Source organism: Phaenicophaeus curvirostris, chromosome 15, assembly GCF_032191515.1.
Source record: "Phaenicophaeus curvirostris isolate KB17595 chromosome 15, BPBGC_Pcur_1.0, whole genome shotgun sequence".
In the NCBI taxonomy this organism is placed as follows: Eukaryota; Metazoa; Chordata; class Aves; order Cuculiformes; family Cuculidae; genus Phaenicophaeus; species Phaenicophaeus curvirostris.
The window spans coordinates 19787826-19811516 of NC_091406.1; the positions used below are offsets into that span (position 1 = coordinate 19787826).

General features: G+C 51.9%; 2 protein-coding genes across 2 annotated transcripts; both read right to left on the minus strand.

Moving 5' to 3' along the window:
- Positions 1-7057: 7057 nt before the first annotated feature.
- Positions 7058-10984, minus strand: LOC138727225 (protocadherin alpha-2-like). Its single transcript, XM_069869515.1, has 2 exons — positions 10833-10984; positions 7058-9755 (listed from the first exon to the last, which is right to left on the minus strand). The coding sequence occupies exons 1-2, from the start codon at positions 10982-10984 to the stop codon at positions 7058-7060; spliced, it is 2850 nt and encodes a 949-aa protein (XP_069725616.1).
- An 8514-nt stretch (positions 10985-19498) lies between these two features.
- On the minus strand, positions 19499-23302 carry LOC138727227 (protocadherin alpha-2-like). The gene is made up of 3 exons (XM_069869516.1): positions 23211-23302; positions 20038-22678; positions 19499-19507 (listed from the first exon to the last, which is right to left on the minus strand). Exons 1-3 carry the CDS (start codon positions 23300-23302, stop codon positions 19499-19501), a joined length of 2742 nt encoding a protein of 913 aa, XP_069725617.1.
- Positions 23303-23691: the final 389 nt, after the last annotated feature.

A 23691-nucleotide genomic window follows, 5' to 3' on the forward strand; every position in this document is an offset into this window, starting at 1 on the left:
TGCCACCACCACACACAGTTCCTGGAAGCAGCAGGAATGGAAGGACAGCAGATCGTGGTGGCTTTGCTGATCCACACCTAGACGTATGACAAAAGCAAGGCAACATTCCATTGACCCAACATGAAGATACAACAACAAAACAGGAACTCAAATCCACTCAAATTCACCCTCTTTAGGTATCATTGACTTACCTGTAGTATTCCTGGTTGCTTCTTCAGAAAAGGAAATTCAGGACAACAGAATTAAATCCAAGAGCTATTTCTCCTTAACATAACAATGATTTCTGGTGATATCAGGCAGAAAGAAATTACTCTCATTATTCAAAAGCTTTGAAATCACTGAAGAGTGTTCCCTGCTCCTTTATGTGCTTCTATCACAAGGGAAGCAAGAGGCAGGCATGAAAGCTAACGACATTCTCTCAATATCATCCTCTGTCCCAGAGAGGGGAAAAGCTCACAACAATGGCCAGACGCCCAAATCTCTGCAACCTGACAGCTGCCAAAATTCTGACCTCTGCATCTCATCCAGTATTTCTAACACATTGCAAAGGAGAGAGAAGGGAAAACCAAAAGGGTGGGAGACTTTGTTAAAAGCAGATTAAAAAAACAAAGGAGCCCAGGACACAGTACAGAAATGCATGGTTAATGAGCAGCTTGAATACAGAGAGCACTCCTGACCCTGCTTAGCTAGACCAAGAGCAGAACGATTCCCAAGCAGAGGGTCAGAGAAGCCTGGCAGCAGTGACAAAATCTGCAAAAATTTCTGTTGGAGCAATAACATTCCACCTCAAAACCAAGTCATTAAAAGGCATGCGTGGCTGATGTCTTTACAACCAGTAACACCATGACAAAATATAGCTCTCTATGATATGCAGAACTTCTAGAGATCCTGAGAAGACCCCGGGGAAACAACTCTGCATTGGGTGTCTTCCCAATGTTTTCTTTTGAAATCCTCTATCCCAAACCATGGGAAATGAGATCCCCACCTACACAGACATTACCCAGTTCTTCACCAATGATACAGTCCATGTTCTGTACAACATCTCCAGATCCTCAGAAAAGACTCTTCACTGTTCAGCATCGTCCTCCACATGACACAGGCCCTAATCTGTACAGCTTGCAGAATCACTGCCTTAACACCCAGATATAGTCCAAACATAGGAATTTGTCCCAACAATGAAATCCACCCTGTCCACAACACACACGCACATTCTTACCTTCCCTCACCACTGGCACAAACACTATCTGGGAGGACGCAAAGACACAGTGTCTGGCAGACTCACACCTCAAATTCAGCCTGAATGTTTTGTGCCTTTTCAGCAACCCCAGCACCAAACAACACAGACATGCATGGTTAAGATGTTATAGATTCTATCAGTAGAGCTGAGACAGCTCTGATCTTAGTCCATGTGGATTCCTTTCTTGGAGACAATCACAGTAAATGCTGACGCACAGAAGCACTCAAGATATCAGCTTGCTGAGAAAATTTGTATCAGAGAAAAATCAGAGCTGGGCTGCGGTGCAGGGTTTGGCCTGTACACGCATACATCAGCATGAACTATGTGTTTCGCGAGAGAACCATAGAAAATGATGAAGTGCGACAACACACAGGATAGCAATGGGCTGGGAGAATGTGAACCACAAAATACCCAGAGATGAGCTGCTCTAACGATCATAAGGCTGAAGCACTACCTACTAACAACACCCTTACACTATGTATTAATCACTTAGTATATTCTTCTATCACTATTCATGCTATTATTTTTCTCTTCCTTTGCTCTTCTGTTGAACTGTCTTTATACCAACACACGAGTGAGGCATTCTTCTTTCCCATCGTCCTCCACATTCCAGCAGGTGAAGGAAGGGGAGGAGTGAGTGAGTGGTATTCACGTACTTAGTTTCTGGCTGGAGGGAAACCATTACAGACACACCATGAGAAAGGAGATCTGCGTGTTAACAGACATGCTCCAGTTCTTCCCCAATGACACAGACCATGCTCCACCCAGTACCTTAATTTCCATCGGGCAAGACATTTCTGGAAGTCACCCACCCCATGACGCACGAACAGGCCCTGATCAAAGCCATGAGCAGCATCACTGCCACAACCCCCCCCACTGCTCCACAGAAGGAATATTCCCTAAATATAAATACCACTCTGACTATGACCCAGGTCTTCACACAATCTCTCCTTCCCTCGTGATTGGCACAAAGAACATCAAATGGATGGGAAGACACATTCTGTCCAGCAAAGTCTTTCTACACTTTTGGTCATTTCAGGTGGAAACTCTACAGAGCTGCACATTATATTTATAGGCCTTACAGATTCTGTGATTGGAGCTGTGATAGCTCTGATCTCAGTCCGTATGCATTTCTTTCTTGGAGACAATTGCAATAAATGCTGACACACAGAAGCACTCAAGATATCAGCTCGGAAAGAAAATTCGCATCACAGGAAAATCAGCCAAGAGGCAGCACAAGGAACTGTCCCTGGGGCTGCAGATTCATAAACTCAAAGGACATTCCAATTCCATACAACGTCTCAAGATCCAGAAGGCCTACAATACCAGAGACTTCAAAGACTGGAAAAGATTCCTAAGCACAATCATTCCATTCCCATCCTGCCTCATGCTTTCCTCCATTCCCCACTCTAACATGTATGTTTTCAGGACAAGAAGATCATCTTCCAGTCTTGTCTTTTCACACGGCCCATGGTTTCCCACCCATTTCTAGCTCCCACAGACAACTCTTCCCACTCCTCATGATTACCCTTCACATCAGGACACGGCCCTACTCAGTGCCACTGCCACATTCTCTTCACACTCTCCTCTGCATTCTGCAATCTCCAATGCAAATGCTGTGCATCTGGGGGCAACACTGCTGAAAGAGGTGATGTCAGAACAACTCTAAAAGAAATAAGAATTGAATATTTTATATGAAAGTGTAAGCAAATCGGTGGTGAAAGCAATGTGACCCATGACATCTACTCCACAGAAGCACTGGGTGTTTTGCAACTAGGGCGAAGTGTTTCTAACATGGACCTTGGCTCACACTCCTCTCCCTGAGCACATTAAAGACAGTTACCACACATAAGAAAAGTCCACAATGCCTTCCTCAGTTTGATCATGTCTTCAGAATGAAACAAAAGGAGGAAATTGCAGTGTGCGGATAGAGAATCCTGAAGTCCCAATAGTCACCTTGAATCACGTACATCTCTTGTCAACAGACATTACACAGTTCCTCACCAATTACACAGCATCTCTGTACAGCATCTCCATTTCCCCAGGGAAGACTCTTCCTTGCACAACATCATCCTGCGTGTGATACAGGCCCTACTCCACACCAATCACGGGATCTTTCCAATAATATCCAGTCCTTGCTCCACCACAAGAATATGCCCCAAAAAGAAAAAACTTTCTGTCCATGACCCAGGACTTCATATTCTCTTACCTTCCCTCACCTCTAGCACAGACAACATCTGGAGGGACGCAAAGACACACAGTGTCTGGCAGACTCCTCTCTGAACTTCATCCTGAATGTTTTGTGCTTTTTCAGCAATCTCAGCTGCTAACACCACAGAGCTGCACAGTAGAGATCTTTCAGAGTCTGTCAGTAGAATTATGTCTGCTCTGATTTCAGTCCACATGGATTGTATTTCACAAGAGAACCACGGCAAATGATGAAGCACAAGGACACTCAGGATATCAACTGGGTGGGAGCATTTGTACCACAAAAAACCCAGAGCTGGGCTGCTCTGAAGGATCTGGGCTGTTTGAGTGCATATGTGAACTAAGCATGACAAAGGGACACATCATCTCTGCTGAGGCCAACGGTGCAAGGGCACAAGTAGGGGACAAGAAGCACAAACACATTAGACCCACCTCCGCATCACACCCACTTACAAACAGTTAAAGGATTTCCACCAGGCAGTGGGTAACTTTAGGCTTGCTTTGTTAACAACTCAGAGTTGAGTCATCACCTACGTGAGTGGCAAAAGCCCACACAAAAGCATCAGATATTCTCGGTGGTTTTCCATGCTGTCTTCCCATGGGCTCTCACTTCTCTGTTGTTCATTATTCTTCTTTAAAGTCCACCTCAATAATTCACCTCCACTGTCTTGGTTTGGTTCTCCCTCAGGAGTGATGCTCCATGTTTCTCCACCAACCACAAAAATAGCTTTTCTTCTTTCTTGAGGTATTCCTAGATATTCTTTAAAACGTTAAAGAAAACCTCAAGCAGTTCCACTAACTTATTTCTATATTTCACCTATTCCTACACTCAAAGTAGTTTAACCATTTAATCATTGGTTATCATTAAAGCAAATATATATTCGAGGTCTGACACTTCCTGCACAACCTGTTGATCCAGCGGGACTGGGCTTTACATCAGCCATAGAAAGGGCTAATGCATCATTGAACAATATTCAGGGCTATGCATAACTGAGCAGTATTATTGTAACTACCCTAAAGAACACTTTCCCAACACCACTTAATACTTAACACAATACTCCATTTATCACAACTACTGGCAGTAATATCTAAGTTTTACATCGATATATTCATCGTACCTCCTTATTTTCCTTAACACAAACCCCACCCAAGGATGAGCGTGGAAACATAACAGCAACTTCAATGACTCTGGAAGCTACTATAGATGGCCACGCACTACACAATGACTAAAGGCTGAGGAATTATCCGCTTCCAACACACTTGCACTGTGCATTAAACACTTTGTATATTCTTTTATCATTAATCATGCTATCATTTTTCTTCTCCTTTGCCGTTCTGCTAAACAGTCTTTATCCCAACCCACGAGTTAAGTATTTTCTTTCCATTCTCCTCCACATTCCTGCAGGCAATGGGAATGGGGGAGTGAGAAAGTTGGCCTTGTGATACTTTATGCTGGCTGGAGCAAAACTATGGTATGTGTGTGGACACACACGCCACGGGAAATGACATTCAAAGTTTTGTGGACATTCTCCAGTTCTTCCACGTTCCTCCCAGTATCTTCATTTCCACCAGGCAAGACTTATAACCTCTGGAAGTCACTCCCCCTGTGATGCATGAACAGGCCCTGACCAATGTCACAAGCGCCATCACTGCCACAACACCCAAAAACTGCTCCACAGCAGGAATATTCCCTAAACCTAAATACCACTCTGAACATGATCCAGGTCTTCACACAGCCTCTCCCTCCCTCGAGGTCAGATTAAAGAACATCAGGATGAATTCAAAGCCAAATGGTTCTCGGAAGACTTTTCCCACCTGCCTGACCACCAACCTCAATTCTTTGCACCTTTTCAGTCATTTCAGGTGGAAACTCTATAGACCTGCACATTAGGTTTATAGTTCCTACAGATTCTCTTATTGCAGCTGTTACAGCTCTGATCCCACTCCACGTGAATTTCATTCTTGGAGCACGTTGCAGTAAATACTGATGCACAGAAGCACTCAAACTATCAAGTGTGCGAGAGAATTCATCCCAGAGAAGATCAGAGCTTGGCTGCTGTGCAGGGTTTGGCCTGTACACACACATCAGAATGAACCATGTTTATTAGGACACAGCATCTCTACAGAGGCCGACTATGAGAATTCACAAGCAGGGCAAGTCAAGAACACAAAGATTACACCCACCTCTACACATGCTCTTACAAATCCTGCCTGGGGAGGAGCAAGGAACTCTCACAGCAACATCAATGGCTGTGGAACCTGCTCTCAGGATGCCCACCACTACACAACCACTGCAGACTCTAGTGCTACGCTCCCACAACCCCTTTCCCAACACAAGAGCAAAAAGGTCCATCAGAAGGTGCTCCACCCTCTGCATGCGTCACCCATTCTCACCAACACATTCCCAAAGTCAGGCCAATCTAGATTCCAAAATCAGACACCTGGATGCATGGACCAGTAAAAAAAGGACAAAATTGACCACGATGGGAGAGAACCCAAAGTATCAGTTGTCACATGGAGTCATGTACATCTCTTGCCAAGAAGAATCACACAGGAGAAGGACAACGAAGTTTTCAACAAAAAAACACACTGGATGCCAGCACAGACAGCAGTCAGCGAATGTAATAAGGCACTAAACAGCACTGTGGGGACTGCCACCAGCACAGCCTACACCGCTTGTAGCCCTGCAGCACGCTCACCTGAAAATGCTACAGACCAGCAAGAGCACCTCAAAAGCCAATGGCGCTACACCTCTCACCACTAGCAGTAGGGATTTATTTTACGAGGGAACAACTCAGACCCACAACACCAAACCTTAGGTCCAAAAGAGAAAGGCTGCTACCTAAGGAAAAATGACTCCTTATTTATCCCACCCAACATCAACACCCGGGGGGTTCTGAAAAGGACCCAGAGGCCAGATCCCCATGAACACCTGAAGCACCCGTCAATCCATCAGGAAGCAGATTCCTTGGACTCAGCACGACTCTCACCTGTAATTTGATTCTAAAAGAGAACAACTAATATCCACAACACCAAACCTCACCTACAGGCAGTAGCGCTTGCTCCATAAAGCAATAGCTTTATTCCCTCCTGCTCAGAAAAAGAACAACAGGAACTCCCACAAAGACCCACAACCAAAGACCCCGTTAAACTCTAAAGGCAAGAGGCATTGAATGCATCCTGTCAGAGAACCTAGAGGACCAACACAAGTGTCACCAAACATATCTATTCGATAGAAGAACTAGGCGTTTGGTACCTAAGGTGAAGTCTTTCTGATGCTGACGTTGGCTCACACTCCTCTTCCTCAACATATTGTAACACTAAACACAGTTACCATACACGTGGAAAGACGACACAGCAGAACTTAAAGGGAAAAACTGCACCACGGAGACAGAAAACCTTCAAGTCCCACAGATCACCTCAAATTACGTTGTTTACAGCCACAACATCGAACCTCACCTGCAGGCAGTAGTGCTTGCTCCATAAAGCAATACCTCTCTTCCCTCCTGCTCAGAAAAATAACAACGAGAAATCCCGAAAGAACCCAGAGCCTAAGAACCCGTTAAACTTCTGAAGCACCAACCAAGCCCCGAGATCAGAGTGCCCGAGGGATCAGCCCAGCTCCCACCAGCGCCCACCCAGACCACAGAAAACAGTGGAAACAAGGGCCACACTGACCGTGTCCAGCAGAGCGGGCGGCTCCGGCGGCGTCTCCTTGGCCGCGGCGCCGGGCGGCGGGGGGCAGTTGGGGCTGAACACCATCAGGTCGCTCTTGCCCGCACCCTCCGCCACGCACAGGCTCCGGCTCTGCCGCTGCGAGTACGACCAGCTCCCCACTTGGCTGGCGCACACCAGCGTCGCTGGCCCGTGCCCCGACAGCGCGCCCGCCCGCGGCGCCCACCGCCACGCCCCGCACAGCACCACCGCCACCACCAACAGCCCCGACACCGCGCAGATGGCCGCCACCAGCCACGCGTTCGTCGACGACGACAACGAAGACAATGACGACGACGCCGAGCCGCCCTCCGCGCCCGACGCCGCCCGCAGCCCCGACCCCGACGACCCCGTGCCCGCCGACGCCTCGCCGCCCTCCCCCAGCGACACGCTCAGCGTGGCCGTGGCCGAGCGCGCCGGCTCCCCGTGGTCCCGCACCACGATCACCAGCCTCTGCCGCGGGCCATCCGCCTCCTCCAGCGCCCGCGCCGTGCTCACCTCGCCGCTGTACAGCCCCACGCGGAACGGGCCCTTCCCCCGCGGCTCCCGCACCTCGTAGCGCAGCCACGCGTTGTAGCCCGAGTCCGCGTCCACCGCGCGGATCTTGGCCACCACCTGACCCGCCGGCGCCCCCCACGCCGCCCACGCCCACAGCGCCCCCGACGACGCTCCCGACGACGAGCCCCAAAACTCCGAGCCCGACGACGCCCAGCCCGACGCCCCGGCGACCGCCCCGACGCCCGCGGCTGGCAGCAGCGCCGGCGCGTTGTCGTTCTCGTCCAACACCCACACCTGCACCGTCGCGTTGCCGCACAGCGACGGCTCCCCCGCGTCCACCGCCCGCACCGCGAACTCCAGCACCTGCACCTCCTCGTAGTCCAGCGGCCGCAGCGCCCACACGCGACCGCTCTCCGCCTCCACCGACACGTAGCTCGACGCCGAACCCACACCCCCGCCCGACCCCCCCGCGCCCCCGACGCCGCCCTCCCACAACGAGTACCGAACGCGACCGTTGCCCGCCTCGTCCGGGTCCCGCGCCCGCACCCGAGCCAGCTCCGCGCCCGCCGCGTTGTTCTCCCGCGCCAGCACCGTGTACACCGCCTGCGCGAACGCCGGCGCGTTGTCGTTCACGTCCGACACCGGCACCCGCACCCGCCTGCTCCCGACCAGCGCCGGCGACCCGCCGTCCTCCGCACGCACCTCCACCTCGTACTCCGACACGCGCTCCCGGTCCAGCGCCTCACGCACCACCAGCGAGTACGACCCCGGCACCGCCGACACCAGACCGAACGGCGACGCCGGCCGCACCGAGCACCGCACGCGCCCGTTCGACCCCGAGTCCCGGTCCCACACGCTCAGCAGCGCCACCACCGTCCCCACCGACGCGTCCTCCGGCACCGGCACCGACAGCGACGTCACCCGCACCTCGGGCGCGTTGTCGTTCACGTCCAGCACCTCCAGCTCCACCTTGCAGTGGCCCGACAGAGGTGGTGTTCCCTGGTCTGTCGCCTTAACGTGTAGGACAAAAAAAGGAACGGCCTCAAAGTCCAGGGAGCCCGTCAGTCTGATCTCACCGCTTTTAGCATCGATGCTGAATACATCGGAACCTGAAGGAGGAACAATAGTATCTATTTTATAAATCACTTCTTGATTCACACCCACGTCCGGATCCGTGGCATTCAGCCGAGCCACCAGCGTTTCCTCTAAGGCGTCTTCTGGCACATGGACGTTGTACACCGACTGGTTGAACTGGGGCGCGTTGTCGTTCGCGTCCAGCACCGAGATCACCAGCTCCATCGTGCCCGACAGAGGCGGCCGGCCCCCGTCACTCGCCGTCAGCACCAAACGGTGCACGGGAACCGTCTCACGGTCCAGAGGTTTCGTCAGCACCAGAAACAGCGATTTACTCCGCGAGTTACTGTTCTCTTCTTCTATTTTAAAGTGCTCGCTGGCGCTGAGCGAGTACGAGAGCTGCGCGTTCGCTCCGATATCCGCATCCGACGCGCCCTCCAGCGGGAAGCGAGACCCCGGCAGCGACAGCTCCGCGATGCTGAGGTTCTTGCGGGCGGCGGGGAAGAGCGGGGCGTTGTCGTTGATGTCGGTGACCTCCAGCTCCACGTGGAAGACGCGCAGCGGCCGCTCGAGCAGCACCTCCAGGCGCAGGGCGCACGGCGCGCTCTTCCCGCACAGCTCCTCCCGGTCCAGCCGCCCGCTCACCACCAGCGCCCCGCTCGCCCCGCTCACCTCCACGCTCGCCCGCCGGCCCTGCGACACCAGCCGCAGCCGCCGCGCCTCCGCCTCGCCCGCCTCCAGGCCCAGCTCCTGCGCCACACGCCCCACCACCGTCCCCACCTTCGCTTCCTCCGGCACCGAGTAGCGCACCTGCCCGCCGACCAGCGCCCACGCCGCCTGCAGCACCAGCACCCGCACCGCCGGACCCCGACACGCGCCCATCGCCGCCGCCGCCCGCCCGGGCCCCGCACGGCTCCCGCCGCCGCCCGCACGCCCCGACCGCCTCTCCTGCCCGCCCCGCGCCGCCCCCCCGCGCTCACAGCCGGGCTCTGCGCCGCCCCGACCGCCCCCGCCGGGGCTGAGCCTGCAGCGACACCGTGTGCTCAGCACCAGCCGAGCGCCAGACCCGCGCCCACCGCGCTCCGCTCTCCGACACTTAGTCCTTCTTCCTCCTTCTTCCTTTTCATTTAGTCTCTCCTCTCCCTTTCTTCATTCGTGTCTCCTTTTCGTCCATACTCTTTTATACACTCTACTTCTCCTTCCACTCTCTCCTTTCTTCGGTTCCGTCTCTTCTCTTCCCTCTCCTGTTCCTTCTTGCTCTGCCCTCCCCGACTCTTCTCTCCCCTCTCCCTCGCCATTCCAGCCTTCTCTGTTCTTCATCTCTACTGACTGCTCGACACTCGCCTCCGGCGCTGCGCTGGAGACGATCAAAGACAGACCCATCAGCGATAATTACGGGGCGTCATCGTTAATTACCTGCCGCAGAACCCTGAAACAAGCGAGGCTGTCAGGAGCCAACTCGTTTCACCAGACAGAGGTAACGTTGGTGCGTCCTTTACCGTTTCTTTCTTCTCCCGAGCCTCTTACGATCCACGCCACCTTTTCCTTCCATACATTCCTTTCTTCCCTTGTCCCTTTGTCTTTCTATTTCTTTTTGCAACGTCTTCGTTTTCTAGTTTCTTGTCTTCCTTCCTCTCTCTCCGCATTCTCTCTTCCCCGTTTTATTTTCTCCTTCTCCTGTTCCTTCTTGCCCTGCCGTTCCCGACTCTTCACTCCACCTTCCCCTTTTCCTTCCAGCCTTCTCTCTCCTTTACCCTCGCTGGCAGCTCCCCAGTCGCCTCCGGCGCCGCGGCAGAGACCGTCAAACTCGTAGCTCTAGGTGCTAATTACGGAGCAGCAGCGCTAATTACGGAGACTCTAATCAAGAGAGAGATTGTAAAGGACCATATCCATTAAACGCCTTTTTGCACCCTCGTCATTTCCTTAATGTTTTATTCCATTCTTTCTCTTCTTTATCATCTTCCTTCCCTAATTACTTTCTTAGTCATCCCTCTCTCGCTTCTTCGTGTTTTCCCGTTACCTCCTTTCTTCCTTCCAAACCCTGTCCACTGTTTCCATGCCATGGTAGCAAAATCGGTTATCACTCTGTCTTTCTACCCACCTCTTGCTTTGTTCGGGTTTGATTTTCTTTCTCTCTGCTGTGCCTTCCTTCTCTTCTTTCCCTTCCTCCACCTCTTCTTCTGTTCCCACTTCTCTCCCAATCCTGCTCTTCTCCCTCTTCCCTCTTTCCCTCTGCTTTCGCTCCTTTCCCATCACGGTTTCTCTAGGAATCCATCACAGCCGCCATGCAGCTCGGCCGTGCCCTCCGACAAAACCTCCTTCCTCTTACTCAACGCTTTCTGTCAAGCCTTGCACAGCGTCCCAGAGCGCCGAGGCTGCCGAGATCCTCAAACCCAGTGTATAAACGTCAAGAACGCTCGGTATCTCTTCTACCAGCTCTTCCTTCCTTTCTTTCTCTTCCTTCGATCTTTGTTTCTTCCTTGCTTGCATTTTCATTGCAGTCCCTGCTTTTCTTTTAGTTTCTTTTAGTTTTTTTTTCACCTTCACTCTTCTTTTCTGACTCTTCCATTTTCTTTCCTCCTCTGCCCCATCACAGTTTTACTTCACTCCTGCTTCCACACAGGTTTCTTCTTTTCCTTTCCACCTCCACCAATATATTTGACATGTCTACCACACGTTTGACATGAAGCACTGTCAAGCCCTTCGGCAAGAGCTTTTATTCCTCTTCCATACTGCCTTCCATCTCTCCGCAAGGGGAACAACCTTCCTGCTGTCCTAAGTCTAGGTGACACAAACTGCTGCCGCAACACTCCTTCCAGGCCTCTCAAGGACACAGAAAATATCAGAGCAAGTCCAGCAGATGGCAAAGAACAGCCCTGCTACATCATAACATATGGGGGATCTTTCAGTTGGGAAATCGCACCTATCACAGCTCAACACATCAATCCTTCAACAAGGATAAAAAGCACGGGGCACCCACAGATCCCACACTTCAGAAACCTTGAGGCAGAGCACATTCCTGCCTTGTGAACACAAAATATCAAGTTCTTGCTTCTTCCTTTGGGCAGGCACGCACTGCAAACACATCGCAGACAGAACCTTGGTACCCAGGGGCATTAGTCCCCACAGATTAATTCCTTCATCAGCATGAGCCACACTTCCATCAGCCAAACAAAAGACACAAAGGGAACGCCATGGCATTTTCAATGAGATCATCCCAGCCATGCTCAATACATCCACTCCCATAAAGACACTGGACTCCCTCTCCCATCTGTCCTTCTGCCACCACCTCACACAGTTCCTAGAAGCAGCTGGAATGGAATGAGAGCAGATAGTGGTGGCTTTGCTGATCCACACCTAGATGTATGACAAGCAAGGCAACATTCCATTGACCCAACATGAAGATACCACTACAAAAAAAGGAACAACTGTATATCTGTCACTCAAATTCACCCGCTTTAGGTACCATTGACTTACCTGTACTATTCCTGGTTGCTTCTTCAGAAAAGGAAATTCAGGACAATAGAATTTAATCCAAAAGCTATTTCTCCTTAACATTAACAATGATTTCTGGTGATATCAGGCAGAAAGAAATTACTCTCATTATCCAAAAGCTTTGAAATCACTGAAGAGCGTTCTCTCCTCCCTTATGCGCTTCTATCACAAGGGAAGCAAGAGGCAGGCATGAAAGCTAAGGACATTCTCTCAACATCATCCTCTGTCCCAGAGAGGGGAAAAGCTCACAACGATGGCCAGAACCCCAAACCTCTCCAACCTGACAGCTGACAAAATTCTGGCCTCTACATCACATCCTATAATACCAACACATTGCCAAGGACAGAGAAGGATAACCCAAAAGGTGGGAGTTTTTGCTAAGACTAAAAAAGAAAACCAAAGGTACCCAGGAAAAATGTAATGAAATACAAGGTTTCCCAGCAGCTTGAATACAGAGAGCTCTCCTGGCTCTGCCTAGCAAGACACGGTCTTGACTTACCTGTAGCATCCCTGGTTGCTTCTTCAGAAAAGGAAGCCATTTCAGGAGAGCAGAATTGGTTAAGGGGCATTTCTTAATGTTATCAGTGATTCCTGGTGAAACCACACAGAAAAAAACTACTCTCATTTTCCAAAATGTTTGAAATCACTGAACAGTGCACGGTTCTCCCTGAGCCACTTCTGTCACAAGGGGATCAAAAGGCAGACCTGAAAGCCCACCTCCAGGCATGGAAAAGCCATTTCTTACACTGATCACCAGACACCTAAACCTCTGCAAGCTGACAGCTGCCATAATTCTGACCTCTGCATCTCATCCAGTATTTCTAACACATTGCCAAGGAGAGCGAAGGGCAATCCAAAAGGGTGGGAGTCTTTGCTAAGAGTAGATAGAAAACCCAAAGGAGCCCAGGACACAGTACAGAAGTGCATGGTTTATGAGCAACTTGAATACAGAAAGCACTCCTGACTCTGCCTAGTGAGACCAAGAGCAGGAAGATACCCAAGCAGACGGTCAGAGAAGCCTGGCAGCAGTGACAAAATCTGCAAAAGTGTCTGTTTGAGCAATAACATTCCACCTCAAAACCAGGTCATTAAAAGGCATGCGTGGCTGATGTCTTTACAACCAATAACACCATGAAGAAAAATAGCTCTCTATGATATGCAGAACTTCAAGACATCCTGAGAAGACCCCAGGCAAACAACTCTGCACTGGGTGTCTTCCCAACATTTTACCTTTTGGAATCCTCTACCCCAAACCCTGGGAAATGAGATCCCCAGCTATGCAGACACTGTCCAGTTCTTCACCAATGATACAGTCCATGTTCTGTACAACATCTCCAGACCCTCAGAAAAGACACTTTGCTGTTCATCATCATACTCCTCATGACACAGGCCCTACACTGTACAGCTTGCGGAATCACTGCCTTAATACCCAGACATTGCTCAAGAACAGGAACTTGCCCCACCAAGAAAATCCACCCTGTCCACCACACACATGCACATTCTTACCTTCCCTCACCACTGCACAAACACTATCTGGGAGGATGCAAAGCCATGCAACGTCTGGCAGACTCTCCCCTCAAATTCACCCTGAATGTTTTGTGCCTTTTCAGCAATCCCAGCACCAAACAACACAGATGTGCATGGTAAAGATCTTACAGATTCCATCAGTAGAGCTGAGACAGCTGTGATATCAGTCCATGTGAATTTCATTCTTGGAGACAATCGCAGTAAATGCTGATGCACTGAAGCGCTCAAGATATCAGCTTGGTGTGAAAATTTGTATCAGAGAAGAATCAGAGTTGGGCTGCAGTGCAGGGTTTGGCCTGTACACGCACACATCAGCACGTGTTTCACGAGAGAACCATAGAAAATGATTAAGTGCAACGACACTCAGGATAGCAATGGGCTGGGAGAGTTTGAACCACAGAATACCCAGAGCTGAGCTGCTATGAAGGATCATAAGGCTGAAGCACTACCCGCTAGCAACACGCTTACGCTATGCATTAATCACTTAGTATATTCTTCTAATGTTATTCATGCTATTATTTTTCTCTTCCTTTGCTCTTCTGTTAAACTGTCTTTATACCAACACACAAGTGAGACATTCTTCTTTCCCATCGTCCTCCACATTCCAGCAGGTGAGGGAAGGGGAGGAGTGAGTGAGTGGTATTCACGTACTTAGTTTCTGGCTGGAGGGAAACCATTACAGACACACCATAAGAAAGGAGATCTGCGTGTTAACAGACATGCTCCTGTTCTTCCCCAATGACACAGACCATGCTCCACCCAGTATCTTAATTTCCATCAGGCAAGACTTTTCCCCTCTGGAAGTCACGAACCCCGTGATGCATGAACAGGCCCTGATCAATGCCATGAGCAGCATCACTGCCACAACCCCCACACACTGCTCCACCACAGGAATATTCCCTAAATTTAAATACCACTTCGATCATGACCCAGGTCTTCACACAATCTCCCCTTCCTTCATGATCGGCACAAAGAACATATGGATGGATGTGAACACACATGCTGACAAGCAGAGTCTTCCTACATCCCTAAACTTTTGGTCAATTCAGGTGGAAACTCTACAGAGCTGCACATTATATTTATAGTTCTTACAGACTGTGTGATTGGAGCTGTGAAAGCTCTGATCGCAGTACATATGAATTTCATTTTTGGAGAAAATTGCAGTAAATGCTGACACACAGAAGCACTCAAGATTTCAGCTGGGCAAGAAAATTTGCATCACAGGAAAATCAGAGCTGAGCTGCTGTGCAGGGTTTGGCCTGTGGACACACACATCACAATGAACCATGTGTAATAGAACTCCATCTCTACTGAGGTCGACTGTGAGAGTTCACAAGCAGAGGAAGTCAAGAACAGAATAATTACAACCACCTACTCATGTGCTCTTACTAATCCTGCCAGGAGATGAGGAAAGAACAATCAGAACAACATCAATGGCTGTGGAAGTCCCTCCTGATGCCCACCACTACACAACGAACACACATCCAAGCACTACCCTCACACAACCCTTCTCACAACACAAGAGCAAGAATGTCCATCAGGCATCTTCCCACACTCTTCATGTCACTCTTTCTCACCAACACATCCCCAACATCAGCCAGGCACCAGCACAAGGAACTGTCCCTGGGGCTGGAGATTCATAAACTCCAAGGACATTCCAATTCCACACAACGTCTCAAGATCCAAAAGGCCTGCAATACCAGACACTTCAAAGACTGGAAAAGATTCCTAGGCACAATCACTCCATTCTCATCCTGCCTCATGCTTTCCTCCATTCCCCACTCTAGCATGTATGTTTTCAGGACAACAAGATCATCTCCCAGTCTTGTCTTTTCACACGGCCCATGGTTTCCCACCCATTTCTAGCTCCCACAGACAACTCTTCCCACTCCTCACGATTACCCTTCACATCAGGACACGGCCCTACTCAGTGCCACTGCCACATTCTCTCCACACTCTCCTCTGCATTCTGCAATCTCCAATGCAAATGCTGTGCATCTGGGGGCAACACTGCTGAAAGAGGTGATGTCAGGACAACTCTAAAAGAAACAGGAATTGAATCTATGATGTGAAAGTATAAGCCAAATGGTGGTGAAAGCAATGTGACCCATGACATCTACTCCACAGAAGCACTTGGTGTTTTGCAACTAGGGTAAAGTGTTACAAACATGGACCCTGGCTCACACTCCTCTCCCTGAACACATTAAAGACAGTTACCACACACTTGCAAAAAGAATAGTCCACAATGCCTTCCTCAGTTTGATCATGTCTCCAGAATGAAACCAAAAGAGGAAACTGCACCATGTGGAGAGAGAACCCTGAAGTCCCAATAGTCACCTTGAATCACGTACATCTCTAGCCAACAGACATTACACAGTTCCTCACCAATTATACAGGCCACGCTTTGTACAGCATCTCCATTTCCTCAGGGAAGACTCTTCCTTGCACAACATCATCCTGCGTGTGATACAGGCCCTACTCCACACCAATCACGGGATCTTTCCAATAATATCCAGTCTTTGCTCCACCATGAGAACATGCCCCAAAAAGAAAAAACTTTCTGTCCGTGACCCAAGCCTTCATATTCTCTTACCTTCTCTCACATTTGGCACAAACAACATCTGGAGGGACGCAAAGACACACAGTGTCTGGCAGACTCCTCTCTGAACTTCATCCTGAATGTTTTGTGCTTTTTCAGCAATCTCAGCTGCTAACATCACAGTGCTGCATGGTAGAGATCTTACAGATTCTGTCAGTAGAATTATGTCTGCTCTGATTTCAGTCCACAGGGATTGTATTTCACAAGAGAACCAGGGCAAATGATGAAGCGCAAGGACACTCAGGATATCAACTGGGTGGGGGCATTTGTACCATAAAAAACCCAGAGCTGGGCTGCTCTGAAGTTTCTGGGTTGTTCGAGTTCATATGTGAAGCATGACAAAGGGACACATCATCTCTGCTGAGGCCAACGGTGCAAGGGCACAAGTAGGGGACAAGAAGCACAAACACATTAGACCCATCTCTGCATCACACCCGCTTACAAACAGTTAAAGGATTTCCACCAGGCAGTGGGTAACTTTAGGCTTGCTTTGTTAACAACTCAGAGTTGAGTCATCACCTACGTGAGTGGCAAAAGCCCACACAAAAGCATCAGATATTCTCGGTGGTTTTCCATGCTGTTTTTCCATGGGCTCTCACTTCTCTGTTTTCATTATTGCGCTTTAAAGTCCACCTCAGTAATTCACCTCCACTGTCTTGGTTTGGTTCTCCCTCAGTGGTGATGCTCCATGTTTCTCCACCAACCACAAAAATAGCTTTTCTCCTTTCTTGAGATATTCCTAGTTATTCTTTAAAACTTTAAAGAAAACCTCAAGCAGTTCCACTAACTTATTTCTATATTTCACCTATTCCTACACTCAAAGTAGTTTAACCATTTAATCATTGGTTATCATTAAAGCAAATATATATTCGAGGTCTGACACTTCCTGCACAACCTGTTGATCCAGCTGGACTGGGCTTTACATCAGCCATAGAAAGGGCTAATGCATCATTGAACAATATTCAGGGCTATGCATAACTGAGAAGTATTATTGTAACTACCCTAAAGAACACTTTCCCAACACCACTTAATACTTAACATACTACTCCATTTATCACAATCTACTGGCAGTAATATCTAAGATTTACATCAATATATTCATCGTACCTCCTTCTTTTCCTTAACACAAACCCCATCCAAGGATGAGCATGGAGCCATAACAGCAATTTCAATGACTCTCAAAGGTACTGTAGATGCCCACGCACTACACAATGACTAAAGGCTGAGTAGTTACCCTCTTACAACACACTTGCACTGTGCATTAAACACTTTGTATATTCTTTTATCATTAATCATGCTAGTAATTTTCTTTTCCTTTGCCGTTCTGCTAAACGGTGTTTATCACAATCCACAAGTTATATATTTTCTTTCCATTCTCCTCCACATTCCTGCAGGCAATGGGAATGGGGGAGTGAGAAAGTTGGCCTTGTGATACTTTATGCTGGCTGGAGCAAAACTATGACACACACACCACGGGAAATGACATTCAAAGTTTTGTGGACATTCTCCAGTTCTTCCACCTTCCTCCCAGTATCTTCATTTCCACCAGACAAGACATTTTTCCACTGGAAGTCACTCCCCCTGTGATGCATGAACAGGCCCTGATCAATGTCACGAGCGCCATCACTGCCACAACACCCAAACACTGCTCCACAGCAGGAATATTCCCGAAACCACTCTGAACATGATCCAGGTCTTCACACAGCCTCTCCCTCCCTCGAGGTCAGATTAAAGAACATCAGGATGAATGAAAAGCCAAATGGTTCTTGGAAGACTTTTCCCACCTGCCTGACCGCCAACCTCAATTCTTTGCACCTTTTCAGTCATTTCAGGTGGAAACTCTATAGACATTAGGTTTATAGTTCCCACAGATTCTCTTCTGGCAGCTGTTACAGCTCTGATCCCACTCCACGTGAATTTCATGCTGGGAGCACGTTGCAGTATGTACTGATGCACAGAAGCACTCAAAGTATCAGCTGGGTGGGAGAATTCATCCCAGAGAAGATCAGAGCTTGGCTGCTGGGCAGGGTTTGGCCTGTACACATGCACCAGAATGAACCATGTGTATTAGAACACAGCATCTCTACAGAGGCCGACTATGAGAATTCACAAGCAGGGCAAGTCAAAACCACAAAGATTACACCCACCTCTTCACATGCTCTTACAAATCCTGCCTGGAGAGGAGCAAGGAACTCTCACAGCAACATCAATGGCTGTGGAACCTGCTCTCAGGATGCCCACCACTACACAACCACTGCAGACTCTACTGCTACCCTCCCACAACCCCTTTCCCAACACAAGAGCAAAAAGGTCCATCAGAAGGTGCTCCACCCTCTGCATGTGTCACCCATTCTCACCAACACATTCCCAAAGTCAGGCCAATCTAGATTCCAAAATCAGACACCTGGATGCATGGACCAGTGAAAAAAGGAAAAAATTGACCATGACGGGAGAGAACCCAAAATATCAGTTGTCACATTGAGTCAAGTACATCTCTTGCCAAGAAGAATCACAGAGGAGAAGGACAACGAAGTTCTCAACAAAAAACCACATTGGATGCCAGCACAGACAGCAGTCAGCGAATGTAATAAGGCACTAAACAGCACTGTGGGGACTGTCACCAGCACAGCCTGCACCTCTTATAGCCCTGCAGCACGCTCACCTGAAAATGCTACAGACCAGCAAGAGCACCTCAAAAGCCAATGGCGCTACACCTCTCACCACTAGCAGTAGGGATTTATTTTACGAGGGAACAACTCAGACCCACAACACCAAACCTTAGGTCCAAAAGAGAAAGGCTGCTACCTAAGGAAATATGTCTCCTTATTTGCCCCACCCAACATCAACACCCGGGGGGTTCCGAAAAGGACCCAGAGGCCAGATCCCCATGAATGCCTGAAGCACCCGTCAACCCACCAGGAAGCAGATTCCTTGGACTCAGCACGACTCTCACCTGTAATTTGATTCTAAAAGAGAACAACTAATATCCACAACACCAAACCTCACCTACAGGCAGTAGCGCTTGCTCCATAAAGCAATACCTTTATTCCCTCCTGCTCAGAAAAAGAACAACAGGAACTCCCACAAAGACCCACAACCAAAGACCCCGTTAAACTCTAAAGGCAAGAGGCATTGAATGCATCCTGTCAGAGAACCTAGAGGACCAACACAAGTGTCACCAAACATATCTATTCGATAGAAGAACTAGGCGTTTGGTACCTAAGGTGAAGTCTTTCTGATGCTGACGTTGGCTCACACTCCTCTCCCTCAACATATTGTAACACTAAACACAGTTACCATACACGTGGAAAGAGGACACAGCAGAACTTAAAGGGAAAAACTGCACCACGGAGACAGAAAACCTTCAAGTCCCACAGATCACCTCAAATTACGTTGTTTACAGCCACAACATCGAACCTAACCTACAGGCAGTAGCACTTGCTCCATAAAGCAATACCTCTCTTCCCTCCTGCTCAGAAAAAGAACAACGGGAACTCCCACAAAGACCCACAACCCTGTTAAACTTCTGAAGCACCAGCCAAGCCCTGAGATCAGAGTGCCCGAGGGCTCTGCCCGGCTCCCACCAGCGCCCACCCAGACCACAGAAAACAATGGAAACAAGGGCCACAAGGGGACAGGGACGTCGGGGACCCGGGCGACAAGCCAGAGAGGGAGCAGCACTGACCGTGTCCAGCAGAGCGGGCGGCTCCGGCGGCGTCTCCTTGGCCGCGGCGCCGGGCGGCGGGGGGCAGTTGGGGCTGAACACCATCAGGTCGCTCTTGCCCGCACCCTCCGCCACGCACAGGCTCCGGCTCTGCCGCTGCGAGTACGACCAGCTCCCCACTTGGCTGGCGCACACCAGCGTCGCCGGCCCGTGCCCCGACAGCGCGCCCGCCCGCGGCGCCCACCGCCACGCCCCGCACAGCACCACCGCCACCACCAACAGCCCCGACACCGCGCAGATGGCCGCCACCAGCCACGCGTTCGTCGACGACGACAACGAAGACAATGACGACGACGCCGAGCCGCCCTCCGCGCCCGACGCCGCCCGCAGACCCGACCCCGACGACCCCGCGCCCGACGACGCCTCGCCGCCCTCCCCCAGCGACACGCTCAGCGTGGCCGTGGCCGAGCGCGCCGGCTCCCCGTGGTCCCGCACCACGATCACCAGCCTCTGCCGCGGGCCGTCCGCCTCCTCCAGCGCCCGCGCCGTGCTCACCTCGCCGCTGTACAGCCCCACGCGGAACGGGCCCTTCCCCCGCGGCTCCCGCACCTCGTAGCGCAGCCACGCGTTGTAGCCCGAGTCCGCGTCCACCGCGCGGATCTTGGCCACCACCTGACCCGCCGGCGCCCCCCACGCCGCCCACGCCCACAGCGCCCCCGACGACGCTCCCGACGACGAACCCCAAAACTCCGAGCCCGACGACGCCCAGCCCGACGCCCCGGCGACCGCCCCGACGCCCGCGGCTGGCAGCAGCGCCGGCGCGTTGTCGTTCTCGTCCAACACCCACACCTGCACCGTCGCGTTGCCGCACAGCGACGGCTCCCCCGCGTCCACCGCCCGCACCTCGAACTCCAGCACCTGCACCTCCTCGTAGTCCAGCGGCCGCAGCGCCCACACGCGACCGCTCTCCGCCTCCACCGACACGTAGCTCGACGCCGAACCCACACCCCCGCCCGACCCCCCCGCGCCCCCGACACCGCCCTCCCACAACGAGTACCGAACGCGACCGTTGCCCGCCTCGTCCGGGTCCCGCGCCCGCACCCGAGCCAGCTCCGCGCCCGCCGCGTTGTTCTCCCGCGCCAGCACCGTGTACACCGCCTGCGCGAACGCCGGCGCGTTGTCGTTCACGTCCGACACCGGCACCCGCACCCGCCTGCTCCCGACCAGCGCCGGCGACCCGCCGTCCTCCGCACGCACCTCCACCTCGTACTCCGACACGCGCTCCCGGTCCAGCGCCTCACGCACCACCAGCGAGTACGACCCCGGCACCGCCGACACCAGACCGAACGGCGACGCCGGCCGCACCGAGCACCGCACGCGCCCGTTCGACCCCGAGTCCCGGTCCCACACGCTCAGCAGCGCCACCACCGTCCCCACCGACGCGTCCTCCGGCACCGGCACCGACAGCGACGTCACCCGCACCTCGGGCGCGTTGTCGTTCTCGTCCAGCACCTCCAGCTCTACACTGCAGTGACCCGATAGCGGGGGCCATCCTGTATCCCTCGCATCTATTTGTATCTCATATGAACGGACTTCTTCAAAGTCCAGGGTTCCAGTGAGACGGATCTCGCCCGTCTTGGTGTCAATGGTGAAGAGATCTCTGTTCCCAGCAGGAAGCGAACTCAGGATACTATAAGAAAACTCCTTATTAACACCCTCATCTGGATCCGTGGCGTTTACCCGCACCACCAGCGTCCCCTCTGCAGCGCTCTCCGGCAGCTGCACTTTATACACCGACTGGTTGAACTGGGGCGCGTTGTCGTTCGCGTCCAGCACCGAGATCACCAGCTCCATCGTGCCCGACAGAGGCGGCCGGCCCCCGTCACTTGCCGTCAGCACCAAACGGTGCACGGGAACCGTCTCACGATCCAGAGGCTTTGTGAGCACCAGGAACACAAATTTCCGCTCTTCATCTGCGGCTTTAACATCCAGAGAAAAGTGCTCGCTGGGGCTGAGCGAGTACGAGAGCTGCGCGTTCGCTCCGATATCCGCATCCGACGCGCCCTCCAGCGGGAAGCGAGACCCCGGCAGCGTCGTGAATTCCGCGATGCTGAGGTTCTTGCGGGCGGCGGGGAAGAGCGGGACGTTGTCGTTGATGTCGGTGACCTCCAGCTCCACGTGGAAGACGCGCAGCGGCCGCTCGAGCAGCACCTCCAGGCGCAGGGCGCACGGCGCGCTCTTCCCGCACAGCTCCTCCCGGTCCAGCCGCCCGCTCACCACCAGCGCCCCGCTCGCCCCGCTCACCTCCACGCTCGCCCGCCGGCCCTGCGACACCAGCCGCAGCCGCCGCGCCTCCGCCTCGCCCGCCTCCAGGCCCAGCTCCTGCGCCACACGCCCCACCACCGTCCCCACCTTCGCTTCCTCCGGCACCGAGTAGCGCACCTGCCCGCCGACCAGCGCCCACGCCGCCTGCAGCACCAGCACCAGCACCCGCACCGCCGGACCCCGACACGCGCCCATCGCCGCCGCCGCCCGCCCGGGCCCCGCACGGCTCCCGCCGCCGCCCGCACGCCCCGACCGCCTCTCCTGCCCGCCCCGCGCCGCCCCCCCGCGCTCACAGCCGGGCTCTGCGCCGCCCCGACCGCCCCCGCCGGGGCTGAGCCTGCAGCGACACCGTGTGCTCAGCACCAGCCGAGCGCCAGACCCGCGCCCACCGCACTGCGCTCTCGACTTTTAGTCCTTCTTCCTCTTTCTTCCTTTTCATTCAGTCTCTTCTTTCCCTTTCTTCATTCCTGTCTCTTTGTCCCATTCTCTTTTATATATTTTCTTCTCCTTCCACTCTCTCCTTTCTTCGGTTCCGTCTCTTCTCTTCCTTCTCTTGTTCCTTCTTGCTCTGCCCTCCCCGACTCTTCTCTCCCCTGTCCCTTGCCATCCCAGCCTTCTCTCTTCTTTACATCCACTTTATCGCTCAACAGTCGCCTCCGGCGCTGCGGTGGAGACGATCAAAGACAGAGCCATCAGCGATAATTACGGGCCATCAACGCTAATTACGTGGCGGGGGTCTCAACCTAAAGCGAGGCTGCTAGGAACCATCTCCGTTCACTGGACAGATGTAACCTCCTCTATCGTTTCTTTCTTCTCCCGAGCCTCCGGTGCTACACGCCACCGGCCACGCGCTCCTTTTCCTTCCATACATTCTTTTCTTTCCTTCTTCCTTTCCTTTCCCCTTTCTATCCACGACGTTTTCGTCTTCTGCCGTCTTGTCTTCCTTTCTATTTCTCCGCATTCTCTCTTTCCCACTTTATTTTCACCTCCTTCTCCTGTTCCTTCTTGACCTGCCCTTCCCCAGTCTTCACTCCACTTTCCCCTTTCCCTTCCAGCCTTCTCTCTCCTTTACCCCCGATGACGGCTAGGTGCTAATTACGGAGCAGCAGCACTAATTACGGAGACTCTAATCAAGGGAGAGATTGTAAAGGACCAAATCCATTTAACGCCTTTTTGCACCCTCGTCATTTCCTTAATGTTTTCTTCCATTCTTTCTCTTCTTCCTCATCTGCCTTCTGTAATTGCTTTCTTAGTCATCCCTCTCTCGCTTCTTCCTGTTTGTTTCTCCGTTACCTCCTTTCTTACTTCCAAACCCTCGCCACTGTTTCCATGCCATAGCAGCAAAATCGG